This window comes from Haliaeetus albicilla, chromosome 6 (genome assembly GCF_947461875.1).
Source record: "Haliaeetus albicilla chromosome 6, bHalAlb1.1, whole genome shotgun sequence".
Classification (NCBI taxonomy): domain Eukaryota; kingdom Metazoa; phylum Chordata; class Aves; order Accipitriformes; family Accipitridae; genus Haliaeetus; species Haliaeetus albicilla.
Genome location: NC_091488.1, coordinates 37478067 through 37495248, shown reverse-complemented (window position 1 = coordinate 37495248; position 17182 = coordinate 37478067). Strand labels below are relative to the sequence as shown.

Genomic DNA, 17182 nt, shown 5'->3' with positions numbered 1-17182 from the left:
AAGACATTTATTCCTGTGTTTGTAAGACTGCAAGATTCCAATCTGCATAGTTTCTGCCAAGCATAGATTAGAGGTTTGAGGAATGAATCTCGTTGTTCAAGAGAAATAATTATTTGGGAGTTCTCTGCCAACCTGTATTAGAGATCTGGCGTGTTACCCAGTGGTGTCTTGCTCACTTGACAGAGCCATCGTTGTACATTTGAATACTTTTGAAGTGCGTGAAGCAGGGTGTGCTTCATCCCTGGGAAAGCACTGTCCCCGCATTTGGTTGATCAGGCAGTCACTCAATACTGTTCCATGCTTCAGTGTGTTTAATGCACAGCAAAGAAGAGGGCAGAGCTGATCTTAGTAACTGACTTGCTGCTGGTTTCACTCTGCTGTTTCTGGTGCGTGGAGAGCAAAGGCAAAACCACAGGCGCTGTCTCGGTTGTCTTGGTCAGCCTGCGGTAGAAACACCGCATGATGCGCTTCTCCTGTATGCAATCAGTATCCCAGGCCAAAAGGAGAATAAGCATATCAAAGTCAAATGAAACCTGGAAGCATACGTGGAAAAAACCACCAGGCTACCAAAACCCTTTTGTTTCTCAGACTGATATCATGTTTTCCTGCTTCTGTGAAGTTCATCTAAATCTCCTCTCATGCTCAAACCAAAATGTTGTCAGCAATAACAGGTGATTTCTACTCTGACAGTGGATTTAAAATTACATAGTTCTCTCTCTCTCTCTCTCTCTCTTTGTAAATGGCACCCACCAGCCTATTTTACAGCAGACTGGTCTGCCACTGGTGGGTGTTTAGTAATCCCCCCGGCTTCTTCACTTGTACCTGGAGGTTTGCAGCTTTTGCAGTCCTCATCCACTCAAGAGTTCCTTCTCCGCAAACATGTTTTGGGAAGTGAAGTCAGAAGTCTGTGGAGAACATTTCCCCAAAAAGGGACAGTGAAACTATTTCATGTAAGCATTCAGAAGATGTAGTGCCTATGTTTTGCAATGAGTTTTTTAGTCTGCTGACTTTTCTTGGGAAGGCACAAGGCCATCTCTATGAAGATGCAAGGCTATTTTGAGAAAAAGAAACGCATTATCTCTTTCCGGTGTATTTGGATTGCTTATCTCGGACGAGTACCAAGCGGCAAATGGAGATGTTACAGCTTCTTCTAAATGGAAAGGGACACGAAACCTAATGTGCAAAAAAGCCCATCTAGTTGCTATTGTATGAAATTGTTGACACAGCCCACACAACAAAGTGGAAGTGATACCCGTTCTCCCAGGGCTGCTCCCAGCATGGGAACACTTGTTTTTACCTGGGGGGGGGGGGGGGTTGGATTGGGGTTTTTTGGTGGGGTGATTATTTCATCGGAAGGAAGAGGAACTCCATTTTCTGCTCTTCTGCCTTGGGAGTAGAAATTGGCATCGCTAGTGGGAGCCTGGGGGCACTGGGAGACGTGCACCATGGCAGGAGGAGGTGTCGCTCCCTTCAGCATCTACCTGTGCGTGCTCCTGCGCTGGGTAGGCTTACGGAGTTAAGAGCTCATTTGCACTTGACAGCCAACTTTGCATGTATCAAGTCAAGGCAAAGCTTTCTTTCCTGTGTGACCGACATCTAGAGTAATCCAAGAGTTAAAAGTGAAAGAGGGAGAAAGACTGTAAGGGAATTTGAACTTCACATTAGCTGCTGCCTCCTGCTCCCTGCCCAGCTCTGCCACCACTCGTCTCTTGTCACAGCATCGTCATGCTTTTGTGGGCTCTGCAGTCAAGCTGAGGTTTTGTGCTGGGAACGCTACTCACATCAGCGCCGCAAGGTGCAAGGGATAAAAGGGAATGAAAACTTCTTCCAGCCCCCAGCACAATGCTGAACGTAGAGGTGGAGTCAACCTTTCACCTCACTTTAAATAAAGGCAGACAGTGTCTGTCCCTGCTCTGTGTGTTTGTGTAAGGAGAGGGGAATCAAGTCCCGCAGAGCTCTGCCTGTAACTTTGTCTCACATAAAAATAAATTTCTGATACAGGAGGTTTGTTCAAGGCTGTCAACTATGTATGCCTTCTTAGGATGGCAACTGCATACTGATTAATATAAGGAGGATGTCTAGAAAGTGATATTTTGCAGATTATCCTGACGTGCATAAATAACAATATTTGATTGTATGTATATTCCCATGCCACAAGCTCTTGGGTCCTTTAAAAACAAAGAAGAAAAAAAACCCCAAAATAAAAACTAGTTTAGAATAAAATAGGCAGTTATGCTTGATTAAATCCTGCATTTGGAATGAAGTCTGAATATCTCAGACAAACAATATGAATATGTAAAACAATCAGGAAAAAAAAAAAAGGAAACTGCCTAGCTCGCAAATGCTTCTATTTCAAATACTTTTTCATACAGAGGCAGGTGGTGCCAGAACCACCAGCCTTCATCAGAGAAAGCCCTATGCTATGCTGAGATTGAGCCAAAGGTTTGAAATTATTTCTACTGATGATATTCTCAATGTGTACCATGGCAGTCTTAAACTAGCTCTCGTATTACACTCAATTTCTTGTTTGTACAGCAGAAATTAATCAGGAAAAAAGCCATGTGATGTACTTTTTAGATTTTTTTTTAAATTATGGGTTTGTACCAATTGCAGATCTTCAGGAACTTCTAAATGAATGTTTATGCAAAATAGAGGTGTTCTTCCTTTTATTATAGGAAATGCCAAATGGATCTCCAGTATTTATTGCCTTCAGATCATCAACAAAAAAAAATGTACAGTATGATGATGTACCAGACTACAAAGACAGGTTGAGTCTCTCAGAAAACTATACGTTATCCATCAAGAATGCAAGAATCAGTGATGAAAAGAGATTTGTATGTATGCTAGTTACAGAAGATGATGTTTCCGAAGAGCCAACGATAGTCAAAGTCTTCAGTAAGTAAATCTAGTTGTTACTACCATTAACATTCATCAGCATCTGAATCATAAATTACAGAAACTTTTGTTTAAGGGAAAGATTAAAGACAAGAAAGTAAGTTTGGCGGAGTAAATTACTAAGACTAGCAAATTTCTGCAGCTTTCAAAAATGTAATCTACTGGTGGCATTTATGTAACAGGACTGCCTGCACTTGCAGTTTATTCACGATAAGTGCTGGCTCAAAGAGAATTTTAGGCTTTGATAATGACTCACTTATGTGATGTCATTTGGCCTTGGAAATGAAAAATGTAAAATTAGCACTGATTATTTTCCATTTGTTCTCCAAGCGAATTTTTCTGCAGGAGGGAAGCATTAACTGTGTGCAGTCTGCAGGATTAGATCAGTGGAGAGCTTTAAACCAGCACTGAGCAGCTAGCATGCAACTGTACGAACTGCAAGTGAGCGAGCAACAGGCTGGAAGATGAGCTGCTAGCCCCAAATGCTTATTTTGTCCCCTGCTGTACTAGCAGGAGGAAGACCAGTCTGCGGTTCTGCTTTAGAGCACAGCAAAGTTTATAAGCGTTTGATATCGCTGCAGACCGATCGCAGGGCTAATCGGCAGCACAGACCCCAGTGCTCCGAGGCACAGGCCTGCTCTGAGCTCGCGCAGGAGCGTGGGCGAACCTGGCCCCTTCCTGGTGCTGATCCAGAGCAGACGTGTCATCCCTCAAAGCCTGACTCAGCTTGCGGAAGCGGCGTTGCCCCTTTTTAGGGGCACAGGTCTGAGGCTAAGGTTAAGCGTTTGTAAATTCAGCCCTGTGACTGCAGTGGATATCTTCCTCAGCTTCCTGGTTTTATATGGCTTTTTTTGACCTTTGTTGCTCTTCAGGTGCAGGCTTACACAGTCAAAGTAAGGCTCTGTTGTGGGAACACGTTGCTTGCAGGGATGGGCAGTTTCAAACAGATCCCACTTCTGCTTGAAAAACATGAATTCATATTTTGGAAGGGCACCCGTACTCTTCTCCCAGGGGGAAGGTGTCAGGGAGTCGTCAGTGGTGTCTAGGCAGAAGTTTGTCAGTAGCATAAATGAGTTCAAAACTAGATTAGGAGTCAACAGTAATTTCTTTCCCTTGTTTCACTTTCAATTTGACTGCAAGAACAATCGAATTAATGACAACAGGGAGGAGTGTGCTCAGAGCATGCATAGTAAACACAGCGCTTCAAAGGAGATGATAAAGAATTATCATGTTTACTTATTGCACAGCAGTAAATATGTAGATGAGACAGTGGTATATGGTGAAACGAAATGCTAACTGCTTGAATTACTGTGTACTGCACCAAATATTAACACAATGCTAACTCAGCCATGGAGCACAGCTTGTATGTTTTATTGTATGCATTAATACTAATAGAGAAAGCTTCTGTTTACTAAGGAAGATAAGAATAGAGGATGCCACATATGTAATGTAGCTGACTTAGCACTGCAAGAAAAAATTACCTTTGCAGTTTTTCATTTTTTGTTCACAACTTTAGGGTTCTCTTAACATTTCTTTGCATTTAACTTCCTTGAGTCTGTTTTGGGGGGGTTCATTTTTTGTTGTTGCTTGCTTGCTTGTTTGGTTTAATTATGAAAGAGTTAAGAATAGCCTGCAAGCTTCATGTATTTAACCAGTGGAGTTTCTTACTCCTTGAACCACAGATACAGAGCTAAGCTGCACCAGTGCAAACCCTCATAAACCAAAATTTTATGCACCTGAAACTCAGCTGTATCCCAGAAGTCATGACTGACGCTGGGTTTCACTGGAGCTTGTCACGTCCTCAGCTGTGCTACCTGATTAACTCAGAACTAACGAGCTGAAATGGCTCATTGCACAGGTACCACCTGCTAGTCTCAATCCCTGGACTACTCAAACAAGCTCTACCAGCTTTCCAGATGGATCCTGTCAGCATCTTTTTGCTGGAATTAAATGGCCAGAGTTTCCAAAGCAAAGCAGCCCGGCGGACGTTAGCTGCTTTCCCGTTACACCGATGCTTGGCTTTTGCAGGCAGTGAGCTCTTTTCCCCCCTATTAGAGGACCTACGTAGAGTTGCAGAGTACTCTGGCAAGCTCTTAAGCCAAGAGATAAGCAGCGTGCTGAAGTTGCAAACCCACCAAAGCGGGCTTTGCTGCTGCCAAGTTTAAAATTTCTTCTCGCTTCGGACGCTGAGCTAGTGAATGCCAAATAAGTCTTTTGTAGTGAATTACCTTGGTGCACGTGCTGCGGCTGGGGGGATTTGGCAGCGGGCGATCCCCTTCAGAGGCTGCTCTGAGAGCAGGTTGGCTCTGCCTCTCGGCTGGAGCGTCTGCTGGGTCACCAGAGCACGCAGAAGAGGGAGAGCCGCACAGGGGCCGCGGAGCGGGACGTCCTCCCCTTCCCTTGGTAGAAGCAGTGCGGGAGGGGGGGTCCAAAGCACCAAAAATTAGGGCTTCTCTAACCAGTCCTGGGGGAGGTGAGAGATGAAAGGGAGCAAAGCTGAGGTGGGGGACGGCATCGTGGTTTGTGGTTTGATCAGCTGGTGACTGGACAGGCAGCCAGCTGTGCTTGTTTATGGGACCTGAAAATCTGAACCAGAAGGCCTGTTAATGGTCTTGTAAAACCTAATTTGCTTGAACTGACACGAAAATGTTTTGTCCTTGACAGGTTCTTACAGAAATTAGGTTAACCTTTTTCCTTTAAAACTAACAAAAGAGAAATAAACATTTACTTTTTTTTTTTTTAAATATCTTTGTTAGCCCTTTGAAGAAATTGTGATGGTTTTGGTGTATAGCTTTGACTGTTTTGTTTGGGTTTTGGTTTTTTGCCACAAGCAAAGTTGTTTGAAAATGTGAAACGAACAGCTTCTTTTATTGCCTTTCATTTCCCTTTTGAGCTGTTCTTGTTCCATCCTGGCTTAGTCTTCCAAGCGAAGAATATCTGTGCGTTTGTGTACACACAAACACACGCATACACGTGCGTGCACACACACACAGAGCAAATGGATTATTGTGGGAACGTGTAGGCTTGCTGCCTCTGCGGCAGCAGGAGCAGTACACCTGCACGTTAATAACTTCATCAGTGTGTAGAGATTTCGGCAAGACAGTGTGAAATTCGCTTTGGGCTGGGAATATTGACATACATACATTATTTCATAGGGAGCTTGATTTGGAAAAAAGGTTCTGTAAGCTGGCATGGTTAAGGATGTTTCAGTCTGTAGAAGTATATAATATGTATGCTTTTTTAAGCAGTATAGCTAGGGTATAGAGGTTTTCTTTGATTGTATAAACATTGTTGTTTCCCACCCACCCCCCTCACTCTTCCCCTCTTCTTTTAAAATTGTGGGGAAAATTGTCTCTTTTGAGATAAAAATTTGCATTCCGGGCTTCAGGCCAAACTATTTTAACAGACAAGTTATATAGTCTCTAGAAAGTAGTCTTTTATGATGGAAACACTGATAGATCCTCCACTTTGGCAAGCTAAGAGGTCCATCTACCATAATAAAAGTAAATAAGAGGACATACTGGCACTGAAGAAAAAGTTTATTTTTTTTAAGAGAGTCATAACTAACTCAGAATCAGTTAAAGTAATTACACTTATCTCTGTCATCTGAATTTCTTAAATATAACAATCCCAGTTAGGAAAAATAAACATTAGAAGAATGATTAGGTTGAATTTGTTCCTTTATAATGTGACAGCTCAGCTACAGTAATATCCACAGTAAAGCTGCTTTTCTGTTGCTATAGTTTCTGTATCACTGGTTCCTTCTCCGGCATGTGTATCATAAATCAGGTAGAGCAGATCAGGTTCTCTCCTCCCAGGTGCTGAACTAGTCTGCCTGGCTAAAATATATAATGTCAGAATGCATGGAATCTATTATGGGAGGTATGACACATTTTAAGGTGATAGTTTTTCCTTTTCAGTCCATTTGCTAATATTGAAGTAGAAGTACCTCACTTTTTCTTCTTTTAATGGCAAAGCGTAGGTAAGACTATACCAGGCCAGATTGTTCTATCTGGTCTCAAAGTCCATGTATCTTTTAGTAACTTTTTGTTTTTCAAACAGCTGTTTGTGCTCCCTTCACTAGTACTTCTATCCTATTTATGTTTTAGAACAACCCTCTCAACCAGAAATCTTACATCAAGCAGACTTCTTAGAAACAGAGAAGCTACAAATGGTAAGAGCAGCATTCTCCCTCAAAGTTATGTGCCTGATGGCTGCCTAAAGTCCTTTACAGTCAAAACGGAGAGAGGTGATGGACTGAGGCTCGGAGATGGTGCGTGTGCCTGCGTGCACACCTGCCTGTGAGAGATCGTGGTCTATAGCCAGGCTGAGCGCAGAGCAGTTCCCTCGCCACTACTGTATTAGCCCTGCCTGATTCTGCAAACAGGGGCCATGCTGACCTTAGACCCACCACCGAACCCTCTTCCGAATTGTACCTAAGCCTCACTGATGGGATTTGTCCTGTTTAAGAAAAATGGTTGGGGTTAAGCATTTGAACTTTCTGGAAATTTTTACGCAAAGCAGCAGAAGCGAAAATAGAATTGTATTAAAACATAGTGGAGAAAACCAGCGACTAATTCCTATCTGTTTTGCAGCTTGGGGAGTGCGTTGCAAGAGAGAGTTATCCTGCAGGCAATGTTACATGGTACAAAAACGGGAAAGTTTTGCAGCCTGTGGAAGAAGGTATGTTTCAGTACTGGCCAATGTCCCTGAATCCACAGACAGGTGTATGCATGAAGAACTGCGTTGAGAAGAGTTGCTCTGCTTTAGCCTAATGTATTGTTCCTTTGAATAAAACTACTCATATGGAAGATGAAACTAGAAGGAAACTTCTAGGCCTTTCAAAGCACCCAAGCTATGCCATATAATCTCTCTTTTTCAGTTCCAGCTTTAAAACCACATCAGGGGGAGGAGGGTTGCCTTTGTTAATGCTCTTGCAAAGCTATTCTTGAGCCTATGTAGCTAGTTGAAACCTGTATCTAATTTCCAACTTCTTATACGGTATTAACTGTCTCAATTTCACACCTGTCCAGTATTGTGTTTTGGACCATGTAGATCATCATCCTTATAGACGTATTCATTTTCCAGGATTTTTAAGAACAATTTTTTTTCCCCACTCCCTTTCAACTTTGATTTTGACAGGCTGATCAGACCACAGTGTTTTACCTTCCATAAAATACAGAATGCTTACAAAATTAAGTTATAAATATGATCCTAAAAATTGTTTTTGCCAGCATTTTTTAGGCCTTCTGTCTTACAAATTAAGCTGAGATTTTTATTAAAAAACCCACCAGCTTGCAATTACTTTTTTGTTTTGATTTGATTTAAAATGTACAGTATGTTAGGAGTATGATGTTGAGAAAACATTCCTGGTATACGTCAGTGGCAATACTAGAGGAAAACTGTACAGTCTCTTGGGTAATTTGTCAAGTTGCTTGCATGTTTGCAGCTTGATAGCAAATACAGAGCAGGCAACAAAATGTAGGAAAAAGGTTGCAAATTCTGTCTGTGTGACACTGAAACAGTATTTCCATTTCAGTTGTGGTCATAAATTTGCAAAAGATTGTGGACAAATCAACTGGACTCTTCACCATGACATCATCTCTTCAGTACATGCCAACAAAGGAAGATGCAAATGCCAAGTTTTCTTGCATTGTGACATATTACGGACCATCGGGCCAGAAAACAATACAGTCTGAACCAGTTGTCTTTGATGTTCACTGTAAGTTATTAAAAAGCCTCTATTGCTATATGAAGACTACCTCGGGGCAGGAGGGGTGCAAAATCAGAGACAGTTTACAAAATTACAGAGACATTGCTGCTTGGCTGTTGAGATGGTTTCTTCAAAGCTGATTTGCAGCAAGAAGGTCCGAGTACATTGTCTGTGTAATTTTTACTTATTTTCAGATTTACCTGAGATTTCTTTCTAACAGTAGAATACTGAATATCAAGATTGTGTTGACAAGAGGAAAGTGGTAACCACAAAAAGTTTCAGTGAAATGAGCTTTTCAGAACTTTAATAGAACTTAGAGTGGTTGATTAGTGACTCTGTGCCCACTGTAATATGCAATAAATACACAATACAGTTTTTTAGTATGCTCAAATGTTATTCATTTTTGCAGTCAGCACCAAACAGCTAATGCTGGCAGACTAGCTTGCACAAAATGCTGTAGCTTCTCTACAGCTCTAAGATGATGATTTTTACATTTAAAATGTATCATTTGAATATTGGTAGACTTTTCAGTAGAGCATTTGTGTAAATAATTACTTCCAGCTGGCCTAACTCCTAAAGCAACTTCGTTACTGTATTACTGACCAATGTGGAAATCATAATTCTCCTTTGAATAAACAAAACAGGCTGTTGGAAGGAAAGGTTAGAGGGGGTAGTAGCAGTTAGAGAGGGGGGAAGAGGTATTTCAAAGTCTGTAAAATGACACTTCTGAAGCACTGTAGAAGGAAGCAGGTCGTAGCAGAATGTAGAGGAACAGGAGATATGCAATATGTCCAGTCAAGTGTTACCTTTCTGCATGCTTCAGCTTATGAAAGAAAAGGCCCTGTTTTGGGAATGATGGGGCCTAAGAATGGAGTCCAGCATCTAATAGGGTCTTAGTATACATTGTGTAACAGCTCTGTGATCCAGTTGAATACAAAGAAAATTAGTAAGGTGCTGGATTTCTCGAGCTAGCACGTGTGCTCTGTTGCCTTGAAAATGAAAGCCACAGGCTTGAAGTGGCAGGGTATGTTCTACCTAGATGATTAGTCACTTCTTCCCAAGTAAATTTTGTTGAGCTGCAGAGTAGGGGATCAGTTTTGACCTTTGTCAAATCAAACCAAACCTTGGAGCAGCTGCTCCTTGGTTTCACTTGGAGAAGCTGGAGTAAATTAAGGCCTTCTTTTCACCAGCTGTTTCTCCAGAATGACAACCGGCAGAACTAATGGAGAAGAAAACCTCTGGGATAGCAACCATTATCCTTGGAAATTACATAGAGATTTCAAGCCTGCAGACACCTATCCCATCACTTTAAAGCTAGAGGGTTTTTTTATTTTTTTGGTTTTGCTTTAAAGTTGGATACCAAATTTCACTGTTGGTTTTTTCTGTCATCTGTGGAGCCCCATGACCGTGAATAACTTCTCCTGTGTATGGCAGATGTTCACAGGGAAGAAACGTAATGACCAGAAAGCACTTGTTGCTAATACTTGCCAAGAAATGCTTTGCTGTCCTCATTTCTCCACCACTTTCATGCATTATGCTACTTCACCTCTTGAGGATGAGGCTCTTGCAGATTTCTGTGATGCATGTACTACGTGCATTTGCAATTAAGGACTACCCAATGTGAAGGGAAAAGGCTGCACAGCACTGCAGAACAGTCACTGCGCCAGATATCATGTGCACTCCATATTAAAGGTTTAATGTTTGCTAGACTAGCTCTTAGAATCCTGGTCTAGTAACACACAATTTAATTAAGACAGTTCTTCTCCAGAGATGGACAGTATCATTGTGCTGCTAATTAGCCAACAGTGGGAGGCCGGCACACCCTTCAGTACTGAAGAGGCCTCGAGTATGAACTTTGGCTTTAGAGTGTGGGGTTACCCAATTTCCTTTCTGAGTATTTTCATTTGTTGTAACTTCAATTCCTTACTCTGCTCAAATGCATCTCCAAATGAATTTGTGAAAGTCTTTATCAATAGATGTCCAAAGCTTCAACAGATTAATTTCTTGACTGATGTTTGTTGATGATAATGACATGTCTGATTTGTTTTTGTTTTTTAATTTAGTTCGGTGTTACTAATTAGTTTCTTTCTCAACAAATGTGTTTTTTTAATGAGTCAAATGTAATGCAGATGAAAAATAATGGCAGACTCCAACTCTACGAAATTGAAGTCTTTCTTTCAGCCTTTTTTTTCAGATTGACTGTCAAAACTATCGTGTTTTGCATCTCTGAAGGAAGTAGAAAAAAATCATAAAGACGACCTGCTGTTCATTCCTTGCAGCTTACCCATTTATCATAAAGAAATGGGGAGTGCATGCTTAAAACTATGCCTACACAAGATTTTTTTTGTTTGGTTGGTTGTTTTTTTTTTTAGCTCTGGGTTAGTGCAGTCTCTAGTACTCAAGTGTTTAATAGCTAGTTGACATCCTGGAAGCAGGCAGCCACTGTAACCTAGTATGAGAAGAAGAGTGAATTAGCTCCTGCCGAGTTGGGTGCTAGTTGGAATTGGATAACCTAGCTCAGCTAGCAGTAGTTCTCAGCTCTGGTTTGCAGCTGTAGCAAGCAAGCTACCAAAAGTAACATGAGTAATACAAGAGAACTCTTGGAGCTGGACAGTTAGACAGGATCTCAGATATCTAAATTATCTAGACTCCAGTTATGTTGGGTTCTGCTCAGCCTTAATCAATGTAAAAAGATAATGTTAGTGAGGCAGACTTTCCAATCATGCCCTGTTGTTAAGCGTCTGTCTTATGCATAAACTTCTTTACATAACAGATTAGAGTCAAAGACACTTTATACTCATGCTGCTTCCAGCATTGGTGTTTTCCTTGAAATTACGCAGTTGTGGCCATGGCATGTCTGGGATAGCAGCATTCATTTACTAAATAACTGCCTTTTGGTGCTGGCTCCCAGAATTTTGCTCTTGCAGAAAGCTGAATCTCAGGTTTACAGAAGCACAAGGCAGATGGGCCAAGCCAGGGCTATGTGCCACTGAGAGACAAGATACACCCTCACCAGGCTGCTCCTGTTTATTAGTGAAAGCAGGGGAGCTTTTCAGTCTTGGGACAAAACCTAAGCAATTCCAGGGTATATCTAGACATCCTTTATGATAACTTTTTCACATTTGGTCACCTTCACATAAACTTGACAGAAGGAGAGACAAGTTTCTGCAGCAGGCTAACTCACCAGCCACCCACTGAAACTGTTTTTTTTGGCCCAGCAGCTGCCAAGAGGCATGCATGATTCCTGGCCAGCTACTTCATCGCATCTGTGGTATTCCACACCAGCAGCGATGCTGGACTTCCTAAGCAGGCAAAGCTGTGCTTCACCTGCGAAGGTACTGAGTTGGAAGCTGTTTGGATGTGGAAGGGAGCCGAGGCTGTTGCATCTGAAGGAGGGAGGATGCGGCTTGTTGAAGCCGGGTACCCCTCCTCCTATGAGGAGGAGTGAGAAGCTGTGTTAGGGTTTTTGGTCATTGAGAGGCCACAGCAGAATGCAGCTCCTGTTACTGAGAAATCCTGTAGCAGAAGACAGAAATGATGAATGCCTTAAGGGTCGGAAGGGCTGTAGAGCGCACGCTTCACTAAACACACAAAATCAACTGTCAGGCAAGGGTTTCTCTGCCATGTAGATTTTTTTAGTGTCTAATAAGGTGCACTGTACTGTGTCTTAATGCAAGACTGGCATCTTTGGTGGAATTTTATTTATTCATTGAAATTAAAACAGTGAGAGTTATCTGCCCATGTTATTTCCTTTAATTTTGTTCATTTTACTCTGTTTTTGAAAAATTATATTTAGGCTTCTACTTAGAAAGAATAGCATCTATTAAAGTATACTCTGTCTTTGCCTTAAAAAAAATTACCAAAGTAAAGTATAAGTTATAGTTCAACTTCACTAAACATGACAGAAGTATGTTACATTTACAGTTCTGTTGACTATGTTAAGGGTCCTATTATGTTCACCAAATTCATCTTTCTGAAAGCCTGTAGTGATCAGCATATAGAATAGGCTGAACATAGTCGCTTAGTTCATATTTCTTTCTTTTTAATGCAAGAAGGCTATTATTTAGTACTAATGCAAGGCGTTGAGAGCTTCAGTTGTTTTTCTGATTGCTGCAGTCCTCCGAACAGTGAGCTTCACAGAGAACAAGTTAATCTCTCATAATGAAATCACACCATGAAACTGTTCATACTGATCAGGGTTTTTTTCTTTTAAGCACATAACATGGTTGTAATCATTGCTGTTTCAGTTACAGGGTTTTTTGTGAAGAAAAATGAATTTTATATCATCTGCCTTCTTTGCACTTACTTCATTGGCAAAAATACAGAATGTGAGATTAATTTCAGTTCTTTTATAAAAAGATCTACACAAGCGAGTACCTTCACCTGCTTGATGATAAAATCGTGTACTCTTCGGCCATGAATATCAATCATATGCATAGTGTTACTGTGTGTCTTTTTGCAGAAGCCGTTAAATGTGTACATTATTTTCACAGATCCAACAGAGAAGGTGACTATTCAAGTGCTGTCACAAAGTAGTACCATTAAAGAAGGCGATAACATCACTCTGAAGTGCTCAGGAAATGGCAACCCTCCTCCACAGGAGTTCCTGTTTTACATTCCAGTAAGTCCTGCCTCACTGTCACTGTGTAGTGAAATATTCTGTATCATCCCTTCCTACAGACATTGCTACATGTCAGTGTATACGTGATTTTATAACAAATGAAGGAAGGAATCCAATGTGACTAAAACTGAAGATAGACATCAGCCATTACATCAGACTCTGAGAACACCTCACCTGAGTTGGCAAAATATTTTGAAATAACCTCTCCTTCCCCCCGCCCCACCCGAAGTTTTTGGGGGTTTGGACCTACTAAAAATTGCCAGGCTTCATTTCCCGTCATCAGATATTTTGATAAGAAGATAAGAAGCAGTTTTGACTAAAGCAGTTTAGCATCTTGAATAAAACCATCTCATCTGTTGTCATAACAGACAAAGATCCAGCAGTGAAAGTACAGGAAATTAATTCAGCTATTTTTTTGGACTTTCACAGATGAATCTTTGTGCAATTTCTTTTCTTTAGTTAATTAATTAATTGTTTGGTGGCATAACAACATAAAAAAGAACAAGTGTGACAGCACAGGAGAAAGTGTAGAACGAATCTGTCAAATGCATAAGATGCAGTTTGAGAAAAATGGCTTTGGTACCATTAACCTGCTTAGTATTGGTGAAATCCACAGACAGATGTGGCTTTATATTCTAAGATTCCTAGTCCTGCTTCCCGTGTCCTGCTTCTCTCTCCTATTTTATATCCTTTTTTTTGTTCCTACTGCAGTAGTGAGCAGAGCTGATCTTGAAAGCATGCCACTGCTTTTGGCCTCTCTCAGGTATTTCAAAAAACTGCATGTTGCCCTTTGAACATAATCCTCATCTATTTTGGACTCCTGGCATCTTTGAATTGCTGAAGAGCAGCAAGGGAAACCAGGAGCTGAAGTCCTCTTATCTCAGAATAGCCATTTAGATTCAGTGAGTCATCCTAGGAACTCACTATATGCCAGGGAAAAAGTGCATGGTATCTCTCCTTGCTCCACTATCAGAGTGAGCGAGCTAAACACCCAAGTTTGCCTTATCTTCAGTCTCCCTGCTACCTGATACTAGTCCTTCCTCTCAAGGAGAGCTGGAATTGGTGATTTCTTTGCAAGACTCATGGGTAGCATAAATCTCTTTCTGGATTCAGAGATTCAAGTAAGGGTTTCATTCTGTGCTTGTTTCAAAGTTGATCTAAGTCAGTCAGTTGTAATCAGGGAAACTGGGGAACTGGACAGCCAGAAAGCAACACTTGCTGGCTAATTCAAAACACCAGTTTCTGTAGATAACTGCATATAAGGTAGTGTATGCCCTAATAGGCTCCATACCATGATGTGGCTAGAGCAAGGTTTGCTTGTGCTGTTTAAAAACGTGTAATGCAGCACAGTTTATTTCATGATTTCTCCTCAACTGAATATATTATTTCAGATACAGATTTAGAAACACATTTTGTTTTGCTGTTGTGATTTCTGCAACACTCTTATTCATAGTCAGTTTCAGTCTTTTGTTTTCTCCCCTTTTTCTTTCTGCTAAACTTTCAAATTTTGTATTTTAATGTCCTCTTAAAATAAGTTAGTCATTCAATTAAAAGAGTAAGCTCTTAATTGTAGGTGTCTTTTAAAACTATGGTGTCATGCAGGAAATTAGTATTATTACTAGGTAACTACACTTCAATGATGCTGTGTCTATACATATTTTGGAGTATTTTACCATCCTTATAATAAAAAAAATCCGCACAAAAATTGATTTTCTTAGCAGGCCTATACACAGTAAGTGTTTTGTTTTCCATCCACAGGGAGAAACAGAAGGTATAAGAAGTTCAGACACTTACGTAATGACAGATGTGAGACGAAATGCAACAGGAGAATACAAGTGCTCTCTGACTGACAAAAGCATGATGGACTCGACCACCATCACTGTGCACTGTAAGTCATTGCATTTCGTACTGCTAGTTAGGATACAAGCCTATCTTGGACCTTCTGGGATGGTCTCTCTCTCTGCTTTACTTAGGTAGATTAGTCCAGTTAACCTACAGGAGAACTGAATGATGTGGTTGGTTTGAAGTAGTGTCAGGTCATTTTTATTTTTTCTAATGTATTTCTGTTTGAAAACCTTAACTTTCTCAATTCATTGGCTTAGATACAGATTCACTTCATGTAACCTTTGTATAGTGTATGATATTGTTGCACTGTCACATACAGTGAAAATTCTGGTATTTTATGTTTCACTCATGTGAACTTACATATGGCAAATTATTCTACTCCAGCTGTACCTTAGAAGGTACTCAAACACACAAGCTAGCTCACAGTGGTATCACTGAAGGTCATTCTTCATAGTCAAATTCACATTAGTCTGATATCTTTTCATCTTCTCTTAATGAGGTTAACGTGTGAGGAGTCTAGAGATGAGACTTAGCAGTTCATTATGTTCACATAGGACAAGTTGCTTTTTTCACTTTTCCCAGAATCATGAGAGCTAGAGAGCTCAGTAAAGTTTCTTTAGCTGGATACTAGAGTATTTACTCACACTTTATCAGCACCACTTTAAAAGCAGCCATTGAACTGGTTGAACCATTGAAGCAATGGTTGCTTTTCAATGGTTGCTTTTAATCACTTTATGTGAGAAAACAAGAGCAGGAACTCTTTTCAAACTTTGCTATTCTATCACAGGCTGTGAAATGAGACTCAGGCCGATGGTACTAGGTTTCCCCTAAAAATACCGATGGTCTGTAGTCTTCCCAGTAGCATAAATACCTTTAATAGTTTACAGGTTCAGAGGGGCATGATGGATAATGAAGTTTAAAGTAGTTATACTTTATATAGAAAGAAACTTCATGTTTGTATACTTGGTTTTGATTTTTTTTTTTCTTGGAAGAGGTACAATGCATGCAGAATATATCTGTACATGAATAATTACAGTATTCCTTTTAATGAATATTTTGCATATAGTAAGGTCATCTGCTGTTTTCCCACCCGCCCCTTCTCTTTGCCAAGAGTCAGGGTATGTAAGATCTGAAGAGAGCTCTGTACTACTGCCGCTAGCTGCCCAATATAAAGGTGGTTTGCTGTGGTAAAACTGACTGTTCTATTTTACTCCAAGTGGATTGCATGTCTACTTCTACTTCGATAAATAGTTACTCTAAAGAATGGCTTCCTCAGCTCCAAGTTATTTATAACAAGCCAGTTTTCCTTTCTCTGCTATTTTGTCTGCATGTCAGAAGAGCTTTACTACATGAGAAAAGCACATATTTTCTTGACAGAAGTCTTTCCAGTGTTGGCAGCTAGCACAGCTATTCAGAACTCATAGGTACAATCTAGTACCCTACTGCTTTGCTTCACTTAGGGTTCATTTTGTTTTGTTTTGTTTTTCTTAAAAACCTGTATCTGCAATAAAGCCTTTGCTTAAGTGAGGCGCAGTGGCCCGGAGGAGTTCTGTAATTCCTGAATGCCCAGACCATACCTTGTCTTTAAGCTACTTTGGTGTCTTGCCTTATGCTGGTCTAAAGACTTTCTGCAGCATGTTTTCTTGTGAGGAGAACTCCTCTGAAAAAGTCATGAAACTTGTAGATGCTTTATAAAAACCTCCTTCATCTTTCACTTGCTTACTTTATATTAATTTTCCAGCATAACTCAGTAATTTTTACTGCTTTCTCCTTCTAATGCACTTACATATTTTCGGTGTTAGATCTTCAGATTTTTTATGCCTCCATGATGTTTTTTGTCCTCAAATAATACTTGTTAATGCCTATCAAATTCTACTTTTTCTCCCTCTTTTGGTTTATTGCTTATCTTTTCACATATGGATGAATATTCCTCTCTATGCTGTTACACTGAAAAAGCCTTCATTCTGAGTCAAGGCTTTTTGTTTCCTCACATCTGATCTTGGTGCTTTAGATTTTTTTATTTTCACTTAAAACAAACAAACAAAACCAAAAAAACAGGCAATATAATAATTTTAGTTTAAATCTGAGAAACTATTTATAGTAATTTA

General features: G+C 40.4%; 1 protein-coding gene across 5 annotated transcripts in view; it reads left to right on the top strand.

The window, feature by feature from the left end:
* ALCAM (activated leukocyte cell adhesion molecule) overlaps nucleotides 1–17182 on the top strand; it is a 123973-nt gene that overhangs the window by 87840 nt on the left and 18951 nt on the right. For all 5 annotated transcript variants that reach the window (XM_069785583.1, XM_069785582.1, XM_069785585.1 and 2 more), the window contains exons 3-8: nucleotides 2676–2895; nucleotides 7005–7069; nucleotides 7491–7578; nucleotides 8435–8617; nucleotides 13102–13229; nucleotides 14988–15117. In XM_069785583.1, coding sequence (XP_069641684.1) covers nucleotides 2676–2895; nucleotides 7005–7069; nucleotides 7491–7578; nucleotides 8435–8617; nucleotides 13102–13229; nucleotides 14988–15117 — 814 coding nt within the window. The remainder of the gene's footprint in view (nucleotides 1–2675; nucleotides 2896–7004; nucleotides 7070–7490; nucleotides 7579–8434; nucleotides 8618–13101; nucleotides 13230–14987; nucleotides 15118–17182) is intronic.